Source organism: Hyaena hyaena, unplaced genomic scaffold (genome assembly GCF_003009895.1).
Source record: "Hyaena hyaena isolate Hyena2069 unplaced genomic scaffold, ASM300989v1 scaffold_474, whole genome shotgun sequence".
NCBI lineage: Eukaryota > Metazoa > Chordata > Mammalia > Carnivora > Hyaenidae > Hyaena > Hyaena hyaena.
Window position 1 is genome coordinate 749,577 of NW_024081104.1, and position 23,318 is coordinate 772,894.

At 54.7% G+C, this 23,318-nt stretch overlaps 2 protein-coding genes across 2 annotated transcripts; both read left to right on the forward strand.

The window, feature by feature from the left end:
• Positions 1-8,648: 8,648 nt before the first annotated feature.
• Positions 8,649-10,524, forward strand: EXOSC4 (exosome component 4). Its single transcript, XM_039254020.1, has 3 exons — positions 8,649-8,858; positions 9,797-10,003; positions 10,115-10,524. Exons 1-3 carry the CDS (start codon positions 8,688-8,690, stop codon positions 10,472-10,474), a joined length of 738 nt encoding a protein of 245 aa, XP_039109951.1. The 5' UTR covers positions 8,649-8,687; the 3' UTR covers positions 10,475-10,524.
• Positions 10,525-11,544: 1,020 nt separating this feature from the next.
• GPAA1 (glycosylphosphatidylinositol anchor attachment 1) lies at positions 11,545-14,994 on the forward strand. The gene is made up of 12 exons (XM_039254210.1): positions 11,545-11,713; positions 11,961-12,140; positions 12,226-12,337; positions 12,529-12,676; positions 12,756-12,857; positions 12,944-13,140; positions 13,218-13,414; positions 13,508-13,661; positions 13,810-13,905; positions 14,043-14,233; positions 14,316-14,486; positions 14,655-14,994. The coding sequence occupies exons 1-12, from the start codon at positions 11,640-11,642 to the stop codon at positions 14,896-14,898; spliced, it is 1,866 nt and encodes a 621-aa protein (XP_039110141.1). The 5' UTR covers positions 11,545-11,639; the 3' UTR covers positions 14,899-14,994.
• Positions 14,995-23,318: the final 8,324 nt, after the last annotated feature.

The following is a 23,318-nucleotide window of genomic DNA, read 5'->3' on the forward strand; positions in this document are numbered from 1 at the left end:
GTCTGAGCTCTGCAGCAGGCTCTGCGCTGACAGTGTGGACCCTGCTTGGGATTCTGTCTCCTTCTCCCTCTCCCCTCCTCCACTGCTATCTCCCTCTTAAAAATGAATAAAAATTTTTAAAAAATTTTTAAGGAAAAAATGGCAATAGGTACATACCTATTGATATTTTCTTTAGGGGTACCTGGATGGCTCAGTTAGTTGAGCGTCCAACTCTTGATTTCATGTCAGATCATGATCTTGTGGTTCATGAGTTCAAGCCCCATGTTGAGACAGTGTGAAGCCTGCTTGGGATTCTCTCCCTTCCTCCCTCTCTCTCTCTCTGCCCCTCCCCCATGTGTTCTCTCATTCTCTCTCTCTCTCTCTCAAAAATAAAAAATTTTTAAAAATTACTTCAAATGTAAATGGACCATAGCTGCCTGGGTGGCTTAGTCGGTCAAGCATCAGACTCTTGAATTCAGCTCAGCTCATGACCCCAGGGTCATGGGATTGAGCCCAGCACTGGGCTCTGCACTGAGTGTGAAGCCTGCTTGAGATGCTCTGTCTCTTTCTCTCTTTCTCTCCCTCTGCCTCTCTCCCCTGCTCCTGTCCCCTCTCTCTATAATAATAATAATAATAATAATAATAATAATAATAAATGTAAATGGACTAAAATCTTCAATCAAAAGACAGAGTGGCTGGATATAAAACAAAAACAAAAACTAGACCCATCTATTTGCTGCCTACAAGAGACTCACTTCAGATGTAAGGACATACACAACCTGAAAGTGAGAGGATGGAGAAAGATACTTCATGCAAACAGAAACCAAAAGAAAGCTGAGGTTGTTATACTGTTGTCACATGAAATAGACTTTAAAACAAAGGCTGTAATAAAAGACAAAAAAAGGGCATTGCATAATAATAATAAGGTCAATCCAACAAGAAGATATAACATTTATAAATACATGTGCACCAACATAGAACAAAATATGTAAAGCGAGTATTAACAAACCTAAAGGGAGAAATTGACGACAGTATAATAATACTAGGGGACTTTAAAACTTTACTTATATCATTAGATACATCATCTAGACAGACGATCAATAAGGAAACAGCCTTAAATGATACATTAGAACAGATAGACTTAGTAGATATACACAGAACATTCCATCTAAAAACAACAGAATAAAAGCCCAGAAGGATGTGGTAGAAGTGACAGCATCAGCCCTTGACCTTGAGAGGCCTGGCAGGACGTCAGGAGGGCTGTGGGACCCGCTCGCTCCGGGCTTTGACCAAAGGGCAAACAGCACTTATTCTCCAAGGTCTGCTAAGTCTTGGTGAGAAGAGCAGAATGCGTGGCATTTGAGTCAGAGCCTCCTCCCTCCCAGGCCCTGTTCCAAACCACGAAAGCTCCATCCTGACAGGCTTTAGCCAAGAACGTGGGGACTTCCCCGGGCCCCGGCCCTAGGGTGGAGGGTCCACACTGGGCAGGACAGGCTGAGGCTACCGTCCCCCTAACACAAGCGCCCTTGGAGGCCAGGGGCACTTCTCTGGGAGAAGCAGGCTTCTGACCCGCCCCACCCCCCGCTCACCCCTCCCCCCCCAGGGCGAGAGGCACCCAGGAAGCTTGGCTGAGCGGGCTGGCTTTCTTTGAGTGTTGAGCGTGGTGTGGTAGGAGTCAATGCTGAGATCTTCATGCCGAAAAGTTATGAAAAGGCTCCAACAAATGACTACAAACTTGAAGGCTTAAAACAACACATATTTATTCCCTTGCAGTTGTGGAGGCGGAAGCTCAGGATGAGTCGTTCAGGTTAAAATCAAGGGCAGGAACGTTCCTCCTGGACGGTCCGAGCCGCGTGCAGGGTCCAGGGCTCAGCGCGCGGGGCTACATCCCTCGTCTCCGTCTCCCACTTTGCCTTCCCTTCTATCCCCAAATCTCCCTCTGCCTCCGCCTTAACAGGAAGCTGGTGATTACACTGAGGGCCGCCTGGAGAACCCACCACAGTCTTCCCGCCTCGGGATCCTCAACTTAGTCTTACCCGCAAGGTTCCTTCTGCCACGTGAGGGGACATTCAGAGCTTTGCGGGACGAGGCCTGGATCACGTTGGAGGGGGCTCCTCAGCCTCTCCCGGCGGCTGGACACTCAGCCGAGGCTGGCGCCTCACTGGTAGGCGGAGCTTAAGCACAATCTTTGCCGAGTGGGGGGGGGAAGAACCCCAAGCTGTCTTGACCCACATGTGACCTCCAGGAAGCCAGGCTTCAGTATAAGACCCGGTGGTGGGGATCCGAGTAGTGACATCATAGGCTGCACACCGGGGGGGAACAGATTTCACGGAACTGTCCAGACTAGGCACACACACTAACTAACAAAATAGTAATGAACGAAGCCACTGGACTAAGAAACTAACAAAACAGCAAGATCAACAAGCCTAAGGGGGGACTGGTTAATCACAATCCAGAGTCACTATAATAGCTCATTAAAACATCCAGTTTTCAGGGCACCTGGGTGGCTCAGTCAGCTGAGCCTCTGACTTTTGATCTCAGTTCAGGTCAAGGTCTTACAGTTCATGAGTTAGAGCCCCGTGTCAGGCTCCATGCTGACAGTGCGGAACCTGCTTGGAATTTCTCTCTCTCTCTCTGCCCCTATCACATGTTCTCTCTATCCCTCAAAATAAATAAACTTAAAAAAAAATTTAAAATGTCCAGTTTTCAACAAAAAATTAGGAAATGTGCCAAGAAACAGGATAGTGTGGTAGTTGCCTAGGAGAGAGAAGTAATAGTCACTGCTTTTGAAGCCCAGATTTTGGACTTAGCAGAAAAGGACATCATAGGAGCGCCCGGGTGGCTCAGTCGGTTAAGCGTCCAACTTCGGCTCAGGTCATGATCTCACAGTTTGTGGGTTCGAGCCCCACGTCGGGCTCTGTGCTGACAGCTCAGAGCCTGGAGCCTGTTTCGGATTCTGTGTCTCCCTCTCTCTCTGACCCTCCCTTGCTCACGCTGCCTCTCTCTCACTGTCTCTCTCTCTCTCAGAAATAAATTTTAAAAATTTAAAAATTAAAAAAAAAAGAAAGAAAGAAAAGGACAGCATAGCTTTGCTTAGGCGACTGCCCGTGAGTGGCATGGCTGTGGGTCAGGGGGTGGTTCTGTGCAGCTTGCGCTGCTGTTGCTGAACACCCAACCCGGGCAGCAGGGACCCGTGACCTTGGATCCCTCCCACCCAGAGTTCATCTGCTAGCACCTCCATCCTAGGCTTACCCAGGCCCGCGTGCTTCCCAGCAGCTAGTGCTGTACACTAGGGACCCATGCGAGAGCTGACTGCCTGTGGCAATGAGCTCACGACGCTGGGACTCACCTATCTTCCCAAGTTCCTCATCGGTCTAATGGAAAAGGGATAGTCTGCTGAGGGCCCTGCACCCTCTCAGCTGACTGTTAGCCCTTCTGAGGGTGGGACACTGTTGGGACATGGTTTGTACTGGCCTCGGGCATCCGGGTTTCTGGGGAACGGGCTTCACTGTGAAGTCATGAGGCTCACCCCTCGTTCACACAGCCCCTCCCAGGGCGGGGCCTCGGCAGAGGGTCTACAAGGTCACATTTTGTAAAATTTGTGAGAGTAAAATAATCATCATCAGTTAAAGCTCTCTTTCTACTGCTTTCAGTCCCTCTCTCACTGCTGACGGAGCTGAGGGGCAATGCTCACCGTGTTGAGGTGGGGCTGCGTTTAGTCTGGGTTTCGCGGGAACATTCGCTTCCTGGTATGGTTAAGCTACTGCTGTCATGCTGGTGTAGAAATGGCTTCCAGGGACACACCTGCCTCCCTCTGTGCCGCGTGTCCTGACAAGTTGGGCTGATGGAATTGACTAATGAGTCTTATCAGTTCAAAAAGTATCTAAAGTCATTTCGTCACAAACAAGAAAACCCTCTAGGCCCTGAAATCTTAGGACTCGTGTGTAAAATACATCTGACAGAGGGCTCCTCAGATTTAACAATTGTAAAAATTCGCACAGCATTACCCACAAGAGCCATTACCTGAAAACAACTTTTTTCCAAGCTATAATAAAAATAAACCTTATCAAACGTGTTAGAAAAGAGACTGAATTATCTTCTCTCATTTACAGAGAGGATGACAGCATGGAAGTGTTGTCATCTTTTTTTAATATTTTGTTGTAAGTAATCTCTACCCCTGGCACGGACCTCCAGCTCACCACCCGAGGTCAAGAGTCGTGTCCTCCACCGACTGAGCCAGCCAGGCCCCAAGGTGTTGTCATCTCAATAGGCCATCAGAGGACGCATCCACAAAGCACGAGGGAGCCGGCCGCTCTCCTTCCCCACGGAGGCCAGTGTGCAGTGTGTGCAGCCTGTTGATTGTACAGTTGCCCTAAGGGACCCGGGAGACAGCACTTTCCAGTGGACATTGATGTCTGACCTCATGCTATCTCCAGTCTAGGCTCCAGACAGCTAGGCAGGGTGCCTTCGGAAAGCCCCAGGGCACAGTGGCCGGAGTGCGCATTGGCCAGGTCATCATGTCCATCCATTCCAAGCAGGGCCCCACGCAGGGCCACGTTCAAGTTCCCTGGCCATCAGAAGAGCCACATCTCCAAGAAGTGGCGCTTTACTAAATTTAATGAAGACAAATTTAAAGACATGGTGGCTGAAAAGTGGCTCATCCCAGATGGCTGTGGGGTCAAAAACATCCCTAATCGCGGCTCCTTGGACAAATGGCGGGCTCTGCACTCTTGAGAATCTCGACACTGCCCCTCCCTATTCATGCCCACCAAGAAATCCTACTTCCTGTCTAAATAAACAAAAAACAAACAACCCCCCCCCCCAAAGCATAAGGGAAACATGTTAGAGAAATATTTCAGGAAGATAACTAATGACATTATGTTGGTTTTCAGGTGTTTGTGATTATTGGTCAACTTTAAAAATTTACATTATGTGTTAGGATTTCTTTTGTCACTCTATTTGCTTAACTTCATGCATGTGATTTTGTCTTCTATTTGTTGAAAACAGCACTATGCAGGAAAGAGTTAACACAGTGGGGCTAAGATGGCTCTCCTTCGTTAACTGTGTCACAGGGTTAGCTGGCATCCGGGAGCTTCAGCTTCGGGAAGGTTCCTGACATTCCCCGAGAGTGGCTCACTGAGCCTAAGTGAACAAACTAACAGGGTTTATGCTGAACTCCTGACTTCCTCCTAGGCATCAGGAATCGAGGTATGCGCCAGGCAGAGGGCGCCGACGTGACCAGCCCCCTGTGAACGCCCGGGGGCTGAGTGTCCTGTGAACATCCAGGTGGGCAACAGCCCACACACGCTGTCAAGCACATGCTGTTGAGGGAATTGGGAGTGTGTCCTGTGGGGTATCTGGGAGAGGGTTCCAGAAGCTGTGCTTGGTTCCCTGACTTTGCCACAAGGTTCCTTTGCTGACTTTGATTACTACCCATTCTCTGGAATAGAGCCTCAGCCACAGGTTCAACAATCTGTGCCAAATTCTACAAGTCCTCCAAGCAAATCACTGAATCCAGGAGTGGCCCGGGACCCCTGACGCAGCTCCCAAATTTGTATGAGTGTGAGGCCCCCCAAACCTGGATCTCCCCGTGGTTGTAACACAAGGGTCAGAGATCTAAGGGGGCACGAGTGGGCACCTAAACTGGAGATGCTGCCACGTGGAGGCAGGCGTGGAGGGAACACGTCCCCCGAAGGACACAGCAGGGGGTCCACTGTCGTGGACGGAAGAGCCACCGCCTGGCCACTGTGAGCTCGGGGCTCCTCAGGCCCAGGCCCGACGTTATTCCGATTGTCCTGGGCTACTGCTCTCCATGCTGTGAAATCGGGGCAGGACACACGTGGGGACCCCTGTGTGGGTTCCACCGTGTCGGAAAACAGCCACCGCAGTGTAGACCCTACAAGAACAGGGACACTGTGAGCTCAGACTGCTGAGGGAAAAAGGCCCAGTCACAGCATCAGCGACCAGCTGGATCCGGCCGAAGAACTGCGGGTGGGGAGCTGCGAAGGACGGGGGCCATCACAGCCTTAGACCAGGGGCAGCGGCAGGGCCGAGGCCGGCTCACAGCCTTTACGCTGCCCTCATCTCGGAGACCGCTGCCTCGGAGGGGACCCTGTGCTTGCAGGACTGGGCTCTTCCTGCTACAGTGTGTCCATTCTGCCTGCTTTTCTTACGGCCTGATGTTAACCTGAAGAGCCAAACATTAAGGCCTCCATTAAGAGCAACCTCGGGCTGGACGCAGCCCCAGCCCAGGAAAAGCCTGAGACTGTTCAAGGCTAACGCCATCCTCGGACCGCCCTCAGGTCGGCTAATCAAGACACATTCCTATGGTCTGAGTCAAGGCTGGGAACTGCAGATACAAACTAGCCAATTTCTCACCGCTTGCCTGAACCCCACGTGGGCCCTTTGAACTCACCTCATAATTGGTCATTTTCAAAGGATCCTCAAAAGTCGTGATTGGGTCCCACCAAAAGTAATGAACACCTCACGGATACTGACTGGTCAAAGCTGTCACCAGGGGTGCTGGACAATTGTAATTGGTGCTTATGTGATGATGCTACGTGTACTGTAACACCCCCGTCCCTCACTCCTTAAAAACCCTGTTCGCTATTGTTCTTCCCTTCATCTTGCTGCCACCACACCGGTAGGCGGGTGAGCCCCTGTTCGAGCTTGTAATAAAGACCCTTTTGTATTTGCATCGGTGCCGGCTCCTTGGAGGTCTCTGGGAACTCGCGAATCGGGCACAACAAACCCTGTTTCTTTTGAGGGGCAGGGGCCGTGTCCCTACCCCTTGAGCCTGGGCAGACCTCTGTGACCACCTTGACCCATGTAGTCTGTTGGGAAGAACACAGTGACTTCTGAGGCTAGGTCTTAAAACACCACACGTGTCCACTTTCTTGTCTTATGAGGTCACCGAGGAACCCGGGCACCATGCTTCCGGGAAGCAGGGGCTGCATGGAGAAGCCACGGGGAGGTGCGCCGTCCCACAGGCCAACAGCCAGCAACCACCACCAAAGACGCAGGAGAGGAAGCCCTCAAGACCACACCTGTCGCCATTCACAGCGACCACAGGCAGGAAGGATCCCAAGTGCAAACCACCTAGATGAGCCAGGCAACCCTCTGGACTGCAAGGTTGCAAGGTTTTTTATTTTTATTTTTATTTTTATTTATTTCTAGGAGAGAGAGAGAGAGATAGCGTGAGCAGAGGAGGGTCAGAGAGAGAGGGAGTCACAGACTGAAATAGGCCCCAGGCTCAGAGCTGGCAGTCAGCACAGAGCCCGACGCGGGGCTCGAACCCACGAACCGCGAGATCATGACCTAAGCGAAAGCCGGACGCTTAACCGACTAAGCCACCCAGGCGCCCCAGGACTGCAAGGTTTAATAACAGAATTATTTTTTGTTATTCGAAGTCGCTAAGGTTATGCAGCAAGAGATAAATAGACATGCAAGCCCTACTCAACCCCTTTTGGAAAGGGTGAGGGTATCCATTCTCAGAGGACATTCCGCGCTGGGCGGAAGGGAAAGGCATGCTGGGAGTGGGCCTGCGCACCTTCCTAAGCCCCAGAGGATCTCAGTGCACGTTGCAATCCTTTCGCTCATCTCCCCACTTTGAAAGTTGGAGCGTGGGCTCTGGCTTCCTGAGCAGCGCAGGGGAGCCGAATGGCGCGGCTGCAGGGGGGCTGCTGGGGGCTATGACCCCTGGGAAACAGAGACACGTGGGGCAGGAGGTACCCGGGGAGGAACCCCCTTCTTGCCACCAGATGCTGGAAATACACCCAGTCGGGACACGGGAAAGAGTGAGGCGGAGTCAGTTCGCGCAGGGCTGGCAAGGGTTATGTAAAAATGTAACACTCACGGTGGGAACAGAGGGGAAAGGAACTCTCACACTTACTCTTCAGAGAATCCCGATTGTGGGGTTCTATGCCCATCATCTAAGCCCTTCGACACGTACCCACTGCCCACGTGGGGCAGTAGCCGGGATACATCCGACGATAAAAGTTAATGAGAGTTTCACAGGATTGTTTGCGTGGATTTCATGAGGCATTTTTTGAGTGAAAAACAGAAAAGTGCGTATAAAACGATCCCACTAAAAATTAACAATACCCAGGGATCAAACGCTACGTGGCTGTACAACTGTGTGTACCCGTGTCTGATGCACACGTAACCACACCTGAGCGTGGAGAAAGCACGGAAAGAACTCCGTGTCTATTAAGGTAAGGGGTGTGCGGGCAGAACCAGGCCAACATGGGAAAGAAAATCTTAGACGCCCTACCTACGAGGAGTGCGGGCGTGCGTGTGTACACACAAACCAGGTGCCAAGTCTTCTCAATGCACAACCGTAAAAACGGAACGGTAAGAAAACACAAAGGGGGTCTCAGTCTGGGGGGCCGCAGGCATTCACGGCCGCGGGACCGTCCCGCGAGGTCCCGGGGGGCATAAGACCCGCCCCCGCGACAAGGCCGCAGGGCCGCGGCAGGCGGGCTCTTCTTCCAGCCGGTCTCCACCGCTGGCCGCCGTGGCACAGCGCCCCCGCCCTCGCCCAGCAGCGCCGGAGTCCCGGGGCCGGAAGCAGGGAACGCGGAGCCTCCGGCCCCCCGGGAGAGCCGGAGTTCTCCGAGGCCGGAAGTAGGGGTCCGGCCGCCGGAAACCGTGGGCCGCCGGGAACTGTAGTTTTGCTGGAGGCGGAAGCGTGGCCAGCGGCGGGCGACATGGCGGGCCTGGAGCTGCTGTCGGATCAGGGCTACCGGGTGGACGGGCGGCGCGCCGGGGAGCTGCGCAAGATCCAGGCGCGGATGGGCGTGTTCGCGCAGGCCGACGGCTCGGCCTACATCGAGCAAGGCAACACCAAGGCGCTTGCGGTGGTCTACGGGCCGCACGAGGCGAGTGGGCGCGCGCGAGCCGGGCGGGGTGCGCGGGGCCTCGGGGCGGAGCGGAAGCCGCGGAGGCCAGCCCGTCTTCAGGGCCGCCGCCGCTCACTCGGCCCCACATCCGAAGTCCTGGCGGTGCGCTGCACCGTGGTCCCCACCTCTCCCCCCGGCCGCTCCCCCCTCCGCCCTGCACCCCTCTCTGCTCTTCCTCAAAGCGCCCCGCGCCTCGTCGCCTCTCAGCTGTCTACTCTGACGTCATCCTCTGGGTGACGTCTCCCCAGGCCACCTTACCCCCGTGGCAAGCCCCCTCCCCTCCATCCACACACTTACGTGCCTTTCTGTAGCCAGTCACCTCAGACAGCAATCTAACTCCTCGTCCGACTCCTCACTGGAACTTACACTTCGTGAGGACAGGGACTTGAAATAAAATCCCGATTTCTTAGTGCCGTGTCTCCGTTGCTGGCGAGGGGTGACCGCTGGGCGCGTTGGCAGAGTGGAAAGGCTGCTGGTGGGAGGTGGGGAATTACTCGAAATGAGATTGAGGGGTGTCTCGGGAGGCAAGAACTCACCGCTTCACAGACCAGGGAAGCTATTTATGATTTTATCTCCCACGTGATGGGGAAGGTTTGGGAAGGCAGAACCATATTTGAGTGCGTAGAGGAGACAAAAATCAGCTTTGGTACTTGTGAACATACCGGCCCTGGCTACAGATGGAGAATGGGTTGGGAGGGGATGAGGCGAGAACGGACACAGGGAGACCTGAGGGGTGATGGTGGCTTAGAGACGGGCAAGGGGCCCTCCTGCGGGGCGTTTTGAAGGTAAAGTAGCTGTGTTACTGAGATGGAAGTAGGAGGGGTGGGAAGGAGCCTGAGGTCTAGGGCCCGAGCTAGGGGAAGGTGTAGTGTGAGCTGGCAGGAGTGAGCCTGGCTCATGTGTCCTTCCTCCCCCAGATCCGGGGCTCCCGGGCACGAGCCCTGCCTGACAGGGCCCTGGTGAACTGTCAGTATAGTTCTGCGACCTTCAGTACAGGCGAACGGAAGCGGCGACCACACGGGGACCGTAAGTCCTGTGAGATGGGCCTGCAGCTGCGTCAGACCTTCGAGGCAGCCATCCTTACCCAGCTGCACCCACGCTCCCAGATTGATATATATGTGCAGGTGAGCAAGCGGCATCCATCAGCCTGGGCAGGGAGGGGGCGGGGTGGGGGCTGGGAGTCAGTGGTCAGGAGCCTGATGGGCTGATGCTGCTGGTGGGCTGGGTTCCTGCAGGTGCTGCAGGCCGACGGAGGGACCTATGCAGCTTGTGTGAATGCAGCCACGCTGGCAGTGCTGGACGCCGGGATACCCATGCGGGACTTTGTATGCGCCTGCTCAGCTGGCTTTGTGGACAGCACGGCCCTGGCGGACCTCAGCCACGTGGAGGAGGCAGCTGGTGGCCCCCAGCTAGCCCTGGCCCTGCTGCCAGCCTCAGGCCAGATTGCACTGCTTGAAATGGATGCCAGACTGCATGAAGATCACCTGGAGCAGGTGCTGGAGGCTGCTGCCCGGGCTGCCCGTGACGTGCACACCCTTTTGGACCGTGTGGTTCGGCAGCATGTGCGGGAGGCCTCTCTTTTGCTAGGGGACTGAGCGTCTGGCCCCCCTATGCCCAGAATAAAACTCACACCCAATGCGCTGTACTTTGATCTCCCCACAGCACTTCCATGCCCTCCAAGCCTGGCTTGGTACATGCTCCGGAGGGTGACTAGAGACCGTCTCCCACACATGAAATGCATCCCTCTTGCAAAGTCAAGATCCAAACCATCAAGAAGGTGGGGGGACTGTGTCCCTGGATGAAGAGAGCAGTCGTGCCAGGGAGGGTTCAAGGCAGCTGAGCATGACCTGCAATGGCCAAGCCAGTGGACGGTGGAGTCTGTTTTCACCCCAGCACATCCAGGGCCTTGAGCTCAACAAGGGCTGGGGGGGAAATCAAGCCGGCTCTGGGCACCCACCATGGAGATGTGAGGATGTCCCACATCCTCTAGTCGATGGCTTGGACTGAATGGCCCCTTTCAATCTAGGAGCCCTTTGGGCCCACTTAACCTCAGGCTCCAAAAGTACAACAGATACACGTTCCCTAATGGGATCTTCTCTACACACGTGCACGTGCACCTACGCGCCTGCAGCCCTCACGCAGCGGCTGCTTTTCCCCTAAGGTCTCTTGGCATCTCCTGATCTCCCCGCTTTCGACTCCCATGTCCCAGCTGCGCTGAAACCCGTTTGGGCTAATAGTACCATCTGTACCTTCCTCCCTGTGGTCATCTGGCCCTGATGACCTCACACTGATTTCACTCTTGCACCCACCGCCACTTTTGACCGATATCCACAGAACCGAATCAGGCAACGCCTTGGCCCCCCGGTCCACGGAAGCCCTCTTGCCTACCCACCCCGGGGGAAATCCGGGCCTGTCACTACCAGCAGCCTCCTTGCTCTGCAGTTTTCTTCTCTCCTGTCCTATTCATTCCCCTCTCTGACTCCGCAAATCGGAGCTTTCTCGCTACTCGCAGCCAGTCCGGGGAGTGGGTCGCCTGCACTGCGTTGCTGTGGCGCCGAATACCTCCGGCCGATTCCCCTGGAGACCCCTCCCCCGGCGCGGCCGCGTACCAGTCCCGCTCCGCGCATGCGCGGGGCGCGCTGGCCTTCGGGACCGGAAGCGCGTGCGTGCGCGCCGCCTCCGGTCGGGCAGGCGCGCGGCGCCGGGTCCGGGATTGTATCGCGCCGGGACACCGCAGTCCCGGAGCCGCCCCGCCCCGCTATGGGGCTCCTGTCGGACCCGGTGCGCCGGCGCGCCCTCGCCCGCCTCGTGCTGCGCCTCAACGCGCCGCTCTGGTAAGAGTGGGCCCCGGAGGACTGGGCGCCCCGGCTGCCCGCCCGCCGGCCGCGTCGCTCCCGCCGGCGTCGCTGGGGGCATCAGGCCCGGGGCTCCGCTCTCCGGTCCGACGTCCCGGGTGCCCAGACTCCAGGGCCAGGTCCCTCAGACACGCCCCCGCCAACCCCCGGTGCAGAGGTGGAGGCCACGGGCCTTGGCGTCAGACCCCCCCTAAGCTCCGGCGGTCTCCGTCCCCTCTCCCAACAGCGTGCTGAGCTACGTGGCGGGCATCGCCTGGTTCTTGGCGCTGGCTTTCCCGCCCCTGACCCAGCGCACCTACATGTCGGAGAACGCCATGGGCTCCACCATGGTGGAGGAGCAGTTTGCGGGCGGGGAGCGTGCCCGGGGCTTCGCCCGAGACTTCGCTGCCCACCGCAGGAAGGCGGGGTGAGCGGTAGAGATGTGGGTCTGGGGTAAATAGGGGTGGTCAAAGCCAGGGAGCTCTGCCTAGAGGCTCTCTTTGTGTCTCCAGGGCTCTGCCAGTGGCCTGGCTGGAGCGGACGATGCGGTCAGTGGGGCTGGAGGTCTACACGCAGAGTTTCTCCCGGAAACTGCCCTTTCCTGACGAGACCCGCGAGCGCTATGTATTGTGGGGGAGGGGATGTGTCTGGGACCGAAAAACAGCTTGAGAGGGCGGCTTGGGACCGGGACGCTCAGTGGTGGCATGTCCCGGGGCCCTGGAAGTTCCTAACGGGACCCTAGGGCGAAGAGGGGAGAGGCCTCAGCATTCTAGGCAGGGGTGGTGCTGAGGCTTCCCCACCCATACTGCACACAGATGGTGTCGGGCACCAACGTGTATGGCATCCTGCGGGCCCCACGTGCTGCCAGCACCGAATCCTTGGTGCTCACCGTACCCTGTGGCCCTGACTCTGCCAACAGCCAGGCTGTGGGGCTGCTGCTGGCACTTGCTGCCCACTTTCGGGGTGAGGCTCAGGGGCTACTACTGGCAAGGGAGGTTTTGGCCACTGTCCCAGGCCCTGCTCACCAGCTTCTGGTCTTCAGGGCAGATTTACTGGGCCAAAGACATCATCTTCCTGGTAACAGAACAAGACCTTTTGGGCACTGAGGCTTGGCTCGAAGCCTACCACGACACCAATGTCACCGGTGGGTGCTCTTGCCCTGCCCCACCCCTCTCAGGGCCACTGCCCGCGCCAGCCCTCCATTGGCACCTCACTCACCTGCTCCCACAGGCATGCAGTCCTCCCCTCTGCACGGCCGGGCGGGGGCCATCCAGGCAGCCGTGGCCCTGGAGCTCAGCAGTGATGTGGTCACTAGCCTCGATGTGGCCGTGGAGGGGCTCAATGGGCAGCTTCCCAATCTCGATCTGCTCAACCTCTTCCAGACTTTCTGTCAGAAAGGGGGACTGCTGTGTACGCTACAGGGCAAGGTAAGGGGGGGCTGCCTGCCTGGGCAGCGGTGGGGCCTGCATGGGGGTCATCTGACCCTGTCCCCAAACCCTATAAGCTGCAGCCCCAGGACTGGACGTCGGTAGACGGGCCGCTGCAGGGTCTACAGACGCTGCTGCTCATGGCTCTGCAGCAGGCCTCTGGGCGCCCTCATGGCGCCCACGGCCTCTTCCTGCGCTACCGTGTGGAGGCCCTGACCATACGTGGCATCAATAGTTTCCGACAGTATAAGTATGACTTAGTGGCAGTGGGCAAGTAAGTGGCTTCTGGACCCCCCTTCCTTGCTTAGGGGGGGTGAGGGGGTGCCTGGGGGGTCCGGCCGGCTCTGACGCAGCCCCACGCCGCCAGGGCCCTGGAGGGCATGTTCCGCAAGCTCAACCACCTTCTGGAGCGCCTGCACCAGTCCTTCTTCTTGTACCTGCTGCCCGCGCTCTCGCGCTTCGTCTCCATCGGCCTCTACATGCCTGCCGCCGGCTTTTTGCTCTTGGTCCTTGGTCTCAAGATATCCTGTGACGGGCAGCCAGCCTCGGGTCCCCTCCACTCTGGGCTGGGGGCTCCGTGGTCTTCGGAGTGGGGGGGTGGAAATGAGCCCTGGGCCCTCACCTGGCACACCCTGTCACAGCTCTCATCAGGGTCCTTGACTAGCCCACGCTCTGGAGCTGTGGATGCAGCTGCATGAGGCTGGAGCGAGCCCTCAGGAGGCCGGGGCTGCCTATGGACCTAGTCTTCCGCTCCCTCCAGCACAGGTGACGGCCCCCACTCCTGCTGCTAAGTGGGCTCCTAGGGTTCCGGTGATTGGGACTGCTGCCCCTCAGTCTTGAATGGTGGGGTGTTGGTGAGGAGCCATGGGGCCCGGCTCCTGAGCACCCATGTGCCCTCGCAGAGCGTGGGGCTGGCCTCCCTGGTGGCTCCCTTGCTGGTCTCACAGGCCATGGGCCTGGCCCTCTACATCCTGCCAGTGCTGGGCCAGCACGTGGCTGCCCAGCACTTCCCCGTGGCCGAGGCCGAGGCCGTGGTGCTGACGCTGCTGGCCATCTATGCAGCCGGCCTGGCCCTTCCACACAGCACCCACCGGTGAGGAGCTGGGCTGGCTGGGTGGGGGCAGAGGGTACCCTGGGCACGCAGGCAGCTGCCTCCGAGCCCCTTGTCTTTGCAGGGTGGTGAGCGCGCAGGCCCCAGACAGAGGCTGGATGGCCCTGAAGCTAGTGGCCCTCATCTACCTGGCACTGCAGTTGGCCTGCGTCGCCCTCACCAATTTCTCGCTGGGCTTCCTGCTGGCTGCCACCATGGTGCCGGCCGCCGCGCTCGCCCACCCCTGTGGGCCCCGGTATGTGTGGTCAGCCCCTGTCACGGAGCTCGGTATGAGATGCCCTGACCCCAAGCCCAGGACCCCCCGCGCCCCTCACCACAGACTGCCCGTAGCAATCCCCCCATCCCTCCACTCGGTGCCCGCACCCCGCCCCAAAGCCCAGCCTGACCCTGCCTCTCCACCCAGGCCGCTGTATGCCACCCTGCTGGTGCTCACGAGCCCCGCGGCCACTCTCCTGGGGTGCTTGTTCCTATGGCGGGAGCTGCAGGAGGCCCCGATGTCACTGGCCGAGGGCTGGCAGCTCTTCCTGGCGGCGCTGGCGCAGGGCGTGCTGGACCACCACGCGTACGGCGCCCTGCTCTTTCCGCTCCTGGCCCTGGGCCTCTATCCCTGCTGGCTGCTCTTCTGGAACGTGCTCTTCTGGAAGTGACGTGTGGCCGCCCTGCGGTATAAAGATGGGGCTGGGAGCTCCCCCAGCACCCCGTGGTCTCTCCCTCTTGGGAAATAAATGGGGCGTTTTGTTTCAGCTGCCCTTAGGGCTCGTGGCGCACTGTCTGCTGTCTGTCCGGGGCCCCTAGGCACATGGATAAAAAGCTGTGAGGGCCTGGCATTCCCACATACCTCCTTCCTGGAGGGCACTGCTCTGATCCACCTGCTGGTGGCAGAAACCAGGGCCCTACCAGCCGCGTCAGTCTCGGAGGGGAGCCTCGGGGGGCCACTGCGCTTGGGATCTGGGAAGGGCATGTGCAGGCCCGGCCCCGGCCCCGGCCCCACGAGCATCGCGGGGACTCTCTGCGCATCACGGCGGGAGGCGTGGTGCAGGGTGGAGGAAACGCTGTGCTGGGCATGGCTCTGACGTTCTCTGACGTTCTCAGAGACCATGCTGCTCTGCTTCAGCACTGGAGTTGAAGGGGTGAGAGGGCTTGAGCCTAGCCCCGCAGAAAAACCCTGGGGCGTGGGGAATGGCACCCACCAAGGCCAGAACCTGGGCATGGGGCTGGGAGCGGCACCTGGCCCCTGCTTCCTTGAAGCCTAACTGGCCCAGGCCAGTCACCCAAAGGAGACAGGGCCACGGTGGAGCCATAGAGCCCACCCAGCACCGCCTGGGAGCCAGCGGGCCACACACCGAGACCCCCGAAAGGAGCTGGAATGCCTAGCGTCCATTCCAGAGGGAAGAAAAAAGCAAAATGTGGCTTTCCGGTGATGCCAGGGCCGCATCAGGTGAAGTGGCGTCTCCTCACTAGAGGGCCAAGGTGCCCCTGTTGCCACCCGATGGGGCCGCTAGGCCAGCCTCCTGCAGGCCTTAGTGTGGAAGGAAGGCAGAGCTTCTCTGCCTGGAGAGCCAGCTCAGGACCAGTGCCCCTAGACCCAGCCCTCTGTGGGCCATGGCTGGCTCTCTGTTGAGGGGGCCACGTGCCCTGGGGCCAGCATTGTTGGGGGTGGGGGTGCAGCGTGGGTCACCCCACTGGGACGAGCAGCCTGTCTGCCCTGCTTGTTCCCACGTCCGGCTGGAACCTCTGGTCCCTTCACATTTGAGGGAACTAAACTGTTCAGCCCCTGGGGCTGGGCTTGCAGCCCCCACCCTCCCCGGGGTGCCTCCCAGTCTGGCTTCTGTCACTTCTGTGCTTGGGTAAGTCACAGGGCAGGGCAAGAGCCTGTCTTTTTTTTTTTTTTTAAATGTTTTATTTATTTGTAGGAGAGAGAGAGAGACAGGGTGAGCAGGGGAGGGTCAGAGAGAGAGGGAGTCACAGACTGAAACAGGCTCCAGGCTCTGAGCTGGCAGTCAGCACAGAGCCCGACGTGGGGCTCGAACCCACGAACCGCGAGATCATGACCCAAGCGAAAGTCGGACGCTTAACCAACTAAGCCACCCAGGTGCCCCGAGCCTGTCTTCTAAGATGCACAGAAACCTCTGCTCTGCCTCGGTCTGTGGTCTCTGTCTTTGTGGGCTAGTGTCCCTTCCAGAGCACTCCAGAATCCCTCCCCAGCCTTCTCCCCAGGCTCGGCCTTGTCCACAATATCTTGCTGCACTCAGGCAGTCACGTAGGGCACAAAGCATGAAAATACATTAAATCGTGGAACACACAAGTGGGGGCAGAAGCAGAGAGATCAACTCAACTGTGTTCTGAACTTACCTGTGCAGAATCCCTGTCTGGACATAAGATTTGAGATGTGGGAGTGACAAAGTTGGTTTGTCAGGGAGGCAGGGTTTGTTCTGATTTTCAGTAATGTCACTTGTACATTTTTTTAAAAATGTTTTATTTATTTCTAGGAGAGAGAGAGAGAGAGCAGGGGAGGGTCAGAGAGAGAGGGAGTCACAGACTGAAACAGGCTCCAGGCTCTGAGCTGGCAGTCAGCACAGAGCCCGACGCGGGACTCGAACCCACGAACCGCGAGATCGTGACCTAAGCGAAAGTCGGACGCTTAACCGACTAAGCCACCCAGGCGCCCCCTTTTGTACATTTTTTAAAACAAAATGTCAGGCTGTGGAAATGCAGGTCAGGTGTCCAAGGGGTGAGGATAAGTCATAAATGCTCCACTTGATGGTGTGGCCGGGTCTGCACCTTGTCCCCAGTAGCCGTCCTCCACAGGCCTACAGCCCGACTTTCATTCCCGCGCTTTGAGATGTGGTCACGTGACTGCGCCGTGTCCAACAGGATAAGAGCAGAAACTTGCAGGGTGAGCACCAAACGGAGAGGCTGGCCCTCTGAGCCCCACCCTCCCCCCTGCCCGGGGGGTGTGGAAGCGACGGCTGCGACGTGAAGTGTGTCCAGGACGTGAGGTCCAGCCCGCGTGGCGAATGGACGCAGAGGAGCGGGGTTTCCGTGCGCGTCAGAGCCCTGGGTTGCTAAGCTGGGCTTCACTTACCAGAAAGGGAAACAAACTTCTGCCCTTTGTGAGGCACCGTTGTGTGGAGTGTTCTGACATTCGGATCTAGTTCCAGCCAACACGGGAGGGACTTGCGGAGCCCGGCTCACGTGAGGCCTGGGGGGTTGGCCGCCGGATGGATCGGTCATCAGTACTTAATAGTACACACTCATTTGTTGCTTGCTTCTCAGGCCCCAGAATAGAAGTGTCATGGGGGGGGGGGGGCAGGGACGCTAACTTATTTGCTACCACTTCTCCAGCTCAGGGCCAGATACACAGTAGAACGGTCGTCTGGATTTGTTGGGTGAAAGTCAGAGGGAGACCCCCCCTGGAGGTCCAGAAGGAAGCGCCGGGGGCGGACCTGACAGCTGCCACAGGGGCCTGGAGGGCGGCCTGTCGCCTGCCAGGTAGGGTGAGCACAGGAAGGTGAGGTGAAGGCCCCCGGCCGCCAGGCCACCCTCCACCCGCCTCACGAAGCCCAGCAGTCTCCCCACAGCCAGGTTCTGTCCAGGTGCTCTGCTTGGCCTTGGGACGCCTCTAGCACCTCACCTGGGTGGCCCGGCTTTCCTGTGCCTTCTCAAACCACCTGCCTGGTTACCCCCCGCCCCCCAGGGTTTCAATGTAGACGACTCGGGGACTGCTCTGGACACCGTTGTCCAGAGCTGCTCCTGCAAGTCGCAACTGCCTTCATGCCCCAACGCTCAGGTCCTGTCTCCTGCCCAGGCCCCTCTTCTGAGGCCCCAGTGTGTCACCTCTGCCTCCTGAATGTGTGATGGTCACCTCTAAGTCACAGTATCCAACCTGAATACCTTCCACCCTGCCTGCACCTCCCCTAGCACGCACAGCCAGGACTCAGGACCTGGACCCAGGGTCAACCTGGTCTCCAGGGGATGCCCGTCACCCCCAGGATAGAACCAAACTCCCTACCTTGGTCTCCAAGGCCTGCGCTTGCTCTTCACATTGTCCTTGCCCCCCAAAACAACGTGTACCCCGCTTCTTCTCTCCTGGCCCCTGACACCATGAGTCTACTTTCTAATTCCAGATTTGATTAATCTGGACTTTAATGTGAATGGCCTCATACGTACGTGGTCTTTTGTGTCTGGCTTCTTTCACTTAGCACAGTGCCCTCAGAGCTCATCCGGGTGCTGGGATATGTCACAACTTCCTTTTTATGGCCAAATACTGTTCCATGTAAGGGACATGCCACACTTTATTTACTCATTTGTCAGCAATGGACATTTGGGTTGTTTCCTCTTTTTGGCTATTATGAACGATGTGCCTGTCACCATTCATGAACAAGTTTCGGTGGGGACATGTTTTCTCTTGGGCACATCCCTGGAGGTGGAGTGTAGAACTCTAAGCTCCCCCAGCACTGCTCCTGACACACCCCGTGCATTGTGGTGTGCCCGGGTTTAGTTTCATTCACCTCATTTTCTAATTTGCCCTGTGATTTCTTCTTTGACTAACTGGTTATTTAGCAATATGTTAGGGGCACCTGGACGGCTCAGTTGGTTGAGCATTCGACTTTGGTTCAGGTCATGATCTCATGGTTTGTGAGTTTGAGCCCCCACATCAGGCTCACTGCTCTCACTGCAGAGCCTGCTTCAGATCCTCTGTTCCCCTCTCTCTCAAAAAGAAATAAAACATTAAAGGGGCGCCTGGGTGGCTCAGTGGGTTAAAATCCAACTTCAGCTCAGGTCATGATCTCGTGGTCCATGAGTTCGAGCCCCGCATTGGGCTCACTACTGACAGCTCAGAGCCTGGAGCCTGTTTCAGATTCTGTGTCTCTCCCTCTCTGTTCAGCCTCAGTCTTTCAATAATAAATACATGTTTAAAAATTGTTAATAAATAAAACATAAAAAAGTAATATGTTATTTAACTTTTCACGTATTTACAAATTCCCCAAATTTCTGTTACTGATTTTTAATTTCATTCTGTTTTGGTGAGAAAATGCGCTTCTTATGATTTTACACTTTTAGATTTATTGAGGGGCACCTGGGTAGCTCAGTTGGTTAAGCATCTGTTCTCGATTTAGGCTCAGATCATAATCTCAGGCATCCTAAAATTGGAGTCTTGTGTCAGGCTCTGTGCTGACATAGTGGAGCCTGCTTGGGATTCTCTCTCCCTCCCTCTCTCCCTCTCTGACTCTTTCCTGCTCATGCTCTCTTTTTCTTTCTTTCAAAATAAATAAACATTAAAAAGTTATTGACACTGATTTTATTTATTTATTTATTTATTTTACAAATAGTTTATTGTCAAGTTGGTTTCCATATAACACCCAGTGCTCATCCCCACAAGTGCCCTCCTCCATGCCCATCTCCCCCCTCCCCCCCCACATCCATCAGTCCTCAGTTTGTTTTCAGCATTCAAGAGTCTCTCATGGTTTGCCTCCCTCCCTTTCCCCCACCATTTCCCCCTTCTTCTCCCCCATGGTCCTCCATTAAGTTCCTCCTAATCCTCCTATACGTGCAAACATATGGTATTTGTCCTTCTCTGCCTGACTTATTTCACTCAGCATAACCCCCTCAAGGTCCATCCATGTTGCTACACATGGCCAGATGTCATTGTTTCTCATTGCCATGTAGTATTCCATCCTGTAGATAACCCACATCTTCTTGATCCATTCGTCCGTTGTTGGACACTTAGGCTCTTTCCATGTTTTGGCTATTGTGGAGAGTGCTGCTATGAACATTGGGGCCCACGTGCCCCTATGCATCAGCACTCCGGTATCCCTTGGGTCAATTCCTAGCAGTGCTATTGCTGGTTCATAGGGGAGTTCTATTGTTAACTTTTTGAGGAACCTCCACACTGTTTTCCAGAGGGGCTGCACCAGTTTACATTCCCACCAAGTGTAGGAGGGTGCCTATTTCTCCACATCCTCGCCAGCATCTAGAATTCTCTGATTTGCTCATTTTAGCCACTCTGGCTGGTGTGAGGTGGTATCTCAGTGTGGTTTCGATTTGTATTTCCCTGATGAGGAGGGATGCTGAGCATCGTTTCATGTGTCTGTTGGCCACCTGGATGTCCTCTTTGGAGAAGTGTCTGTTCATATCTTCTGCCCATTTCTTCACTGGATTGTTTGTTTTTCGGATGTGGAGTTTGGTGAGTTCCTTATAGATTTTGGATATTAACCCTTGATCTGATATGTCATTTGCAACTATCTTTTCCCATTCCGTCGGTTGTCTATTAGTTTTATGGATTGTCTCCTTTGCCTTGCAGAAGCTTTTAATCTTGCTGAGGTCCCAATAGTTCATTTTTGCTCTTGATTCCCTTACCTTTGGGGATGTGTCAAGTAAGAAATTGCTGCGGTGGAGGTCAAGGAGGTTGTTTCCTGCTTTCTCCTCTAGGGTTTTGATGGTTTCCTGTCTCACGTTCAGGTCCTTTATCCATTTTGAGTTTATTTTTGTGTATGGCGTGAGAAAATGATCTAGTTTCATTCTTCTGCATGTTGCTGTCCACTTCTCCCAGCACCATCTGTTAAAGAGGCTTTTTTCCATTGGATACTCTTTCCTGCTTTGTCAAAGATTAGTTGGCTGTACATTTCTGAGTCCAGTTCTGAGTTCTCAATTCTATTCCATTGGTCTATGTGTCTGTTTTTGTTGATTTTATTTTTAAATATATGGTCTATCCTGAAGAACGTTCCATGTGCACTTGAGAAGAATACGTAGTCTTCTACTGTTGGATAGAGTGTTTCATGGATCTTTGTTAAGTCTAGTTGGGACTGTTCAAGTCTTCTCTTTCTTTGCTAAACTTCTGTCTAGTTCTATTCATTATTGAAAGTGGAATATTGAGGTCTCCAATTATTATTGTTGAATTGTCTATTTCTCCTTTCCATTCTGTCAACATTTGCTTCATGTATTTTGGGGCACTGTTAGGCAAGCATATCTTTATAATGATTATGTCTTCTTGAGGAGTTGGTCCTTTTTTCATTAGAAAATGTCCTTCTTTAATTCTAGTATCAATTTGCGTTTTAAAGTCTATACTATTTGGTATTACTGTAGTCACTCCAGGTCTCTTTTGATTACTATTGGTATGGTATATCTTTTTCCACATTTTTACTAGCTACTTATTTGTGTCTTTGATTCTAAAGTTTGTTTCTTGGGGTGCCTGAGTGGCTCAGTTGGTTAAGCATCGACTCTTTTTTTTAAAATTTTTAATGTTTTTAATTTATTTCTTAGAGAATGACAGTGTGAGCAGGGGAGGGGTCAGAGAGAGAGGGAGACAGAATCTGAAACAGGCTCCAGGCTCTGAGCTGGCAGTCAGCACAGAGCCTGACGAGGGGCTCGAACCCATGAACTGTGAGATCATGACCTGAGCTGAAGCTGGATGCTTAACCAACTGAGCCACCCAGGTGCCCCAAGCATCAGCTCTTGATTTCAGCTCAGGTCTTGATCTCAAAGTCATGAGTTCAGGCCCTGTGTTGGGCTCTGTGCTGGGCACAAAGCCAGCTTTAAAAAAATAATAATAGAGTTTGTTTCTTACAGGGGTTACCTCAGTGGCTCTGTCAGTTAAGCATCCAACTCTTGATTTCAGCTCAGGTCATGATCTCATGGTTCATGAGATTGAGCCCCACGTCAGTCTCTATGCTGACAGCATGGAGCCTGCTCAGGATTCTCTCTCTCTGCCCCCCTGTTTGCGTGCATGCATATGCACACACCCCATCTCTCAAATTTAAAAAAAAAAGTTATTTCTTACAGACACCATAAAAAAAAAATATATATATATATATTTATCCATTATGACAATCTCTGCCCTTTAATTGGAGACTTTAATCCATTTACATTTTTTTTTTAAAGATTTTATTCTTAGGTAAACTCTACACCCAGGATAGGGCTCCAACCCACAATCCCAAGATTGGGTCGCATGCTCCCAACTGAGCCACCCAGGTGCCCCCCACCCCACCATCGCTTTATTCTTTCAGCACTTGGAATATGTCACTCTACTGCCTTTTGACCTCCATGTTTTCTGATGTGAACTAGATAATTTTATTGGGGATCACTTGTATATGATGAGTCACTTCTCTCCTGGTTTTGTATTTTTCTTTGGCATTCAATAATTTATGATGTGTCAGGGGCACCTGGGTGGCTCAGTCGGTTAAGTGTCTGACGTCAGCTCAGGTCATGATCTCATGGTTTGTGGGTTTGAGTCCCGCATTGGGCTCTGTACTGATATCCAGCTCAGAGCCTGGAGCCTGTCTTCAGATTCTGTGTCTCCCTCTCTCTCTGACCCTCCCTTGCTCATGCTGTCTGTCTGTCTCTCTCTCTCAGAAATAAATAAAACATTAAAAAAATAATTTATTATGTGTCTAAGTATGGATCCTTTTTAATTTATCCTACTTAGAGTTCATGGAGCTTCCTTGAAGTGTAGATTAATGTTTTTCATCATTTAGGAACTTTTTCATCATTTAGGAACTTTTCAGGCATTATTTTTTTATATTCTTTCTGGCCCTTTCTCTGCTCCTGAGAATTCTGCATAGGTTGGTTTGCTTACTGGTGTCCTACAGGTCTTCATTTTTCTTTCTGTTTCTCAGAGTGGACAATCTCAATTGACCTAGCTTCAAGTTTATTTTCTCCTACCTATTCAAATATTCAGTAGAGCCCTGTCACGAGCACGCGGTGAAGGCGCACACACGGCCGTGTCCTTCCACAATGACAGCTTTATTCGGTCGCCCAGCAAGGCGGACATAATCACGAAGCAGGTTCAGGATTCCAGACTCAGGGACAATTTGCCAAGTGATTAACTTGGCGCCTTGCAGGGCAGCCGGAGCGGGACACGAGACAGGCCACGCACCCGAACAAGGTAACAGGAGGGAGTCGGACGCGAAGTCGGCCTGGGCGGCCTGGGCGCTCGGTGGAGACGCTCGCGCGCTCGCTGCTCCCTCCCTACAGCCACGAAGGGTCTCAGGTCGGTTCCGAGGTCCATCGGGAGAGGCCTCGGCCGCAGCTGCCCCCGCGAGGCGGGTGTCCTGCCCCTTTGAAGGGC

What these genes read in the sequence shown, in the direction of transcription:
- EXOSC4 (XM_039254020.1), top strand. Translation starts at nt 8,688, where the DNA reads ATGGCGGGCCTGGAGCTGCTGTCGGATCAGGGCTACCGGGTGGACGGG. An exon ending in TGGTCTACGGGCCGCACGAG is followed by an intron (nt 8,859 to 9,796) that starts GCGAGTGGGCGC and finishes TTCCTCCCCCAG; the next exon opens with ATCCGGGGCTCCCGGGCACG. An exon ending in AGATTGATATATATGTGCAG is followed by an intron (nt 10,004 to 10,114) that starts GTGAGCAAGCGG and finishes GGGTTCCTGCAG; the next exon opens with GTGCTGCAGGCCGACGGAGG.
- GPAA1 (XM_039254210.1), top strand. Translation starts at nt 11,640, where the DNA reads ATGGGGCTCCTGTCGGACCCGGTGCGCCGGCGCGCCCTCGCCCGCCTC. An exon ending in CGCCTCAACGCGCCGCTCTG is followed by an intron (nt 11,714 to 11,960) that starts GTAAGAGTGGGC and finishes CTCTCCCAACAG; the next exon opens with CGTGCTGAGCTACGTGGCGG. An exon ending in GCCCACCGCAGGAAGGCGGG is followed by an intron (nt 12,141 to 12,225) that starts GTGAGCGGTAGA and finishes TTGTGTCTCCAG; the next exon opens with GGCTCTGCCAGTGGCCTGGC.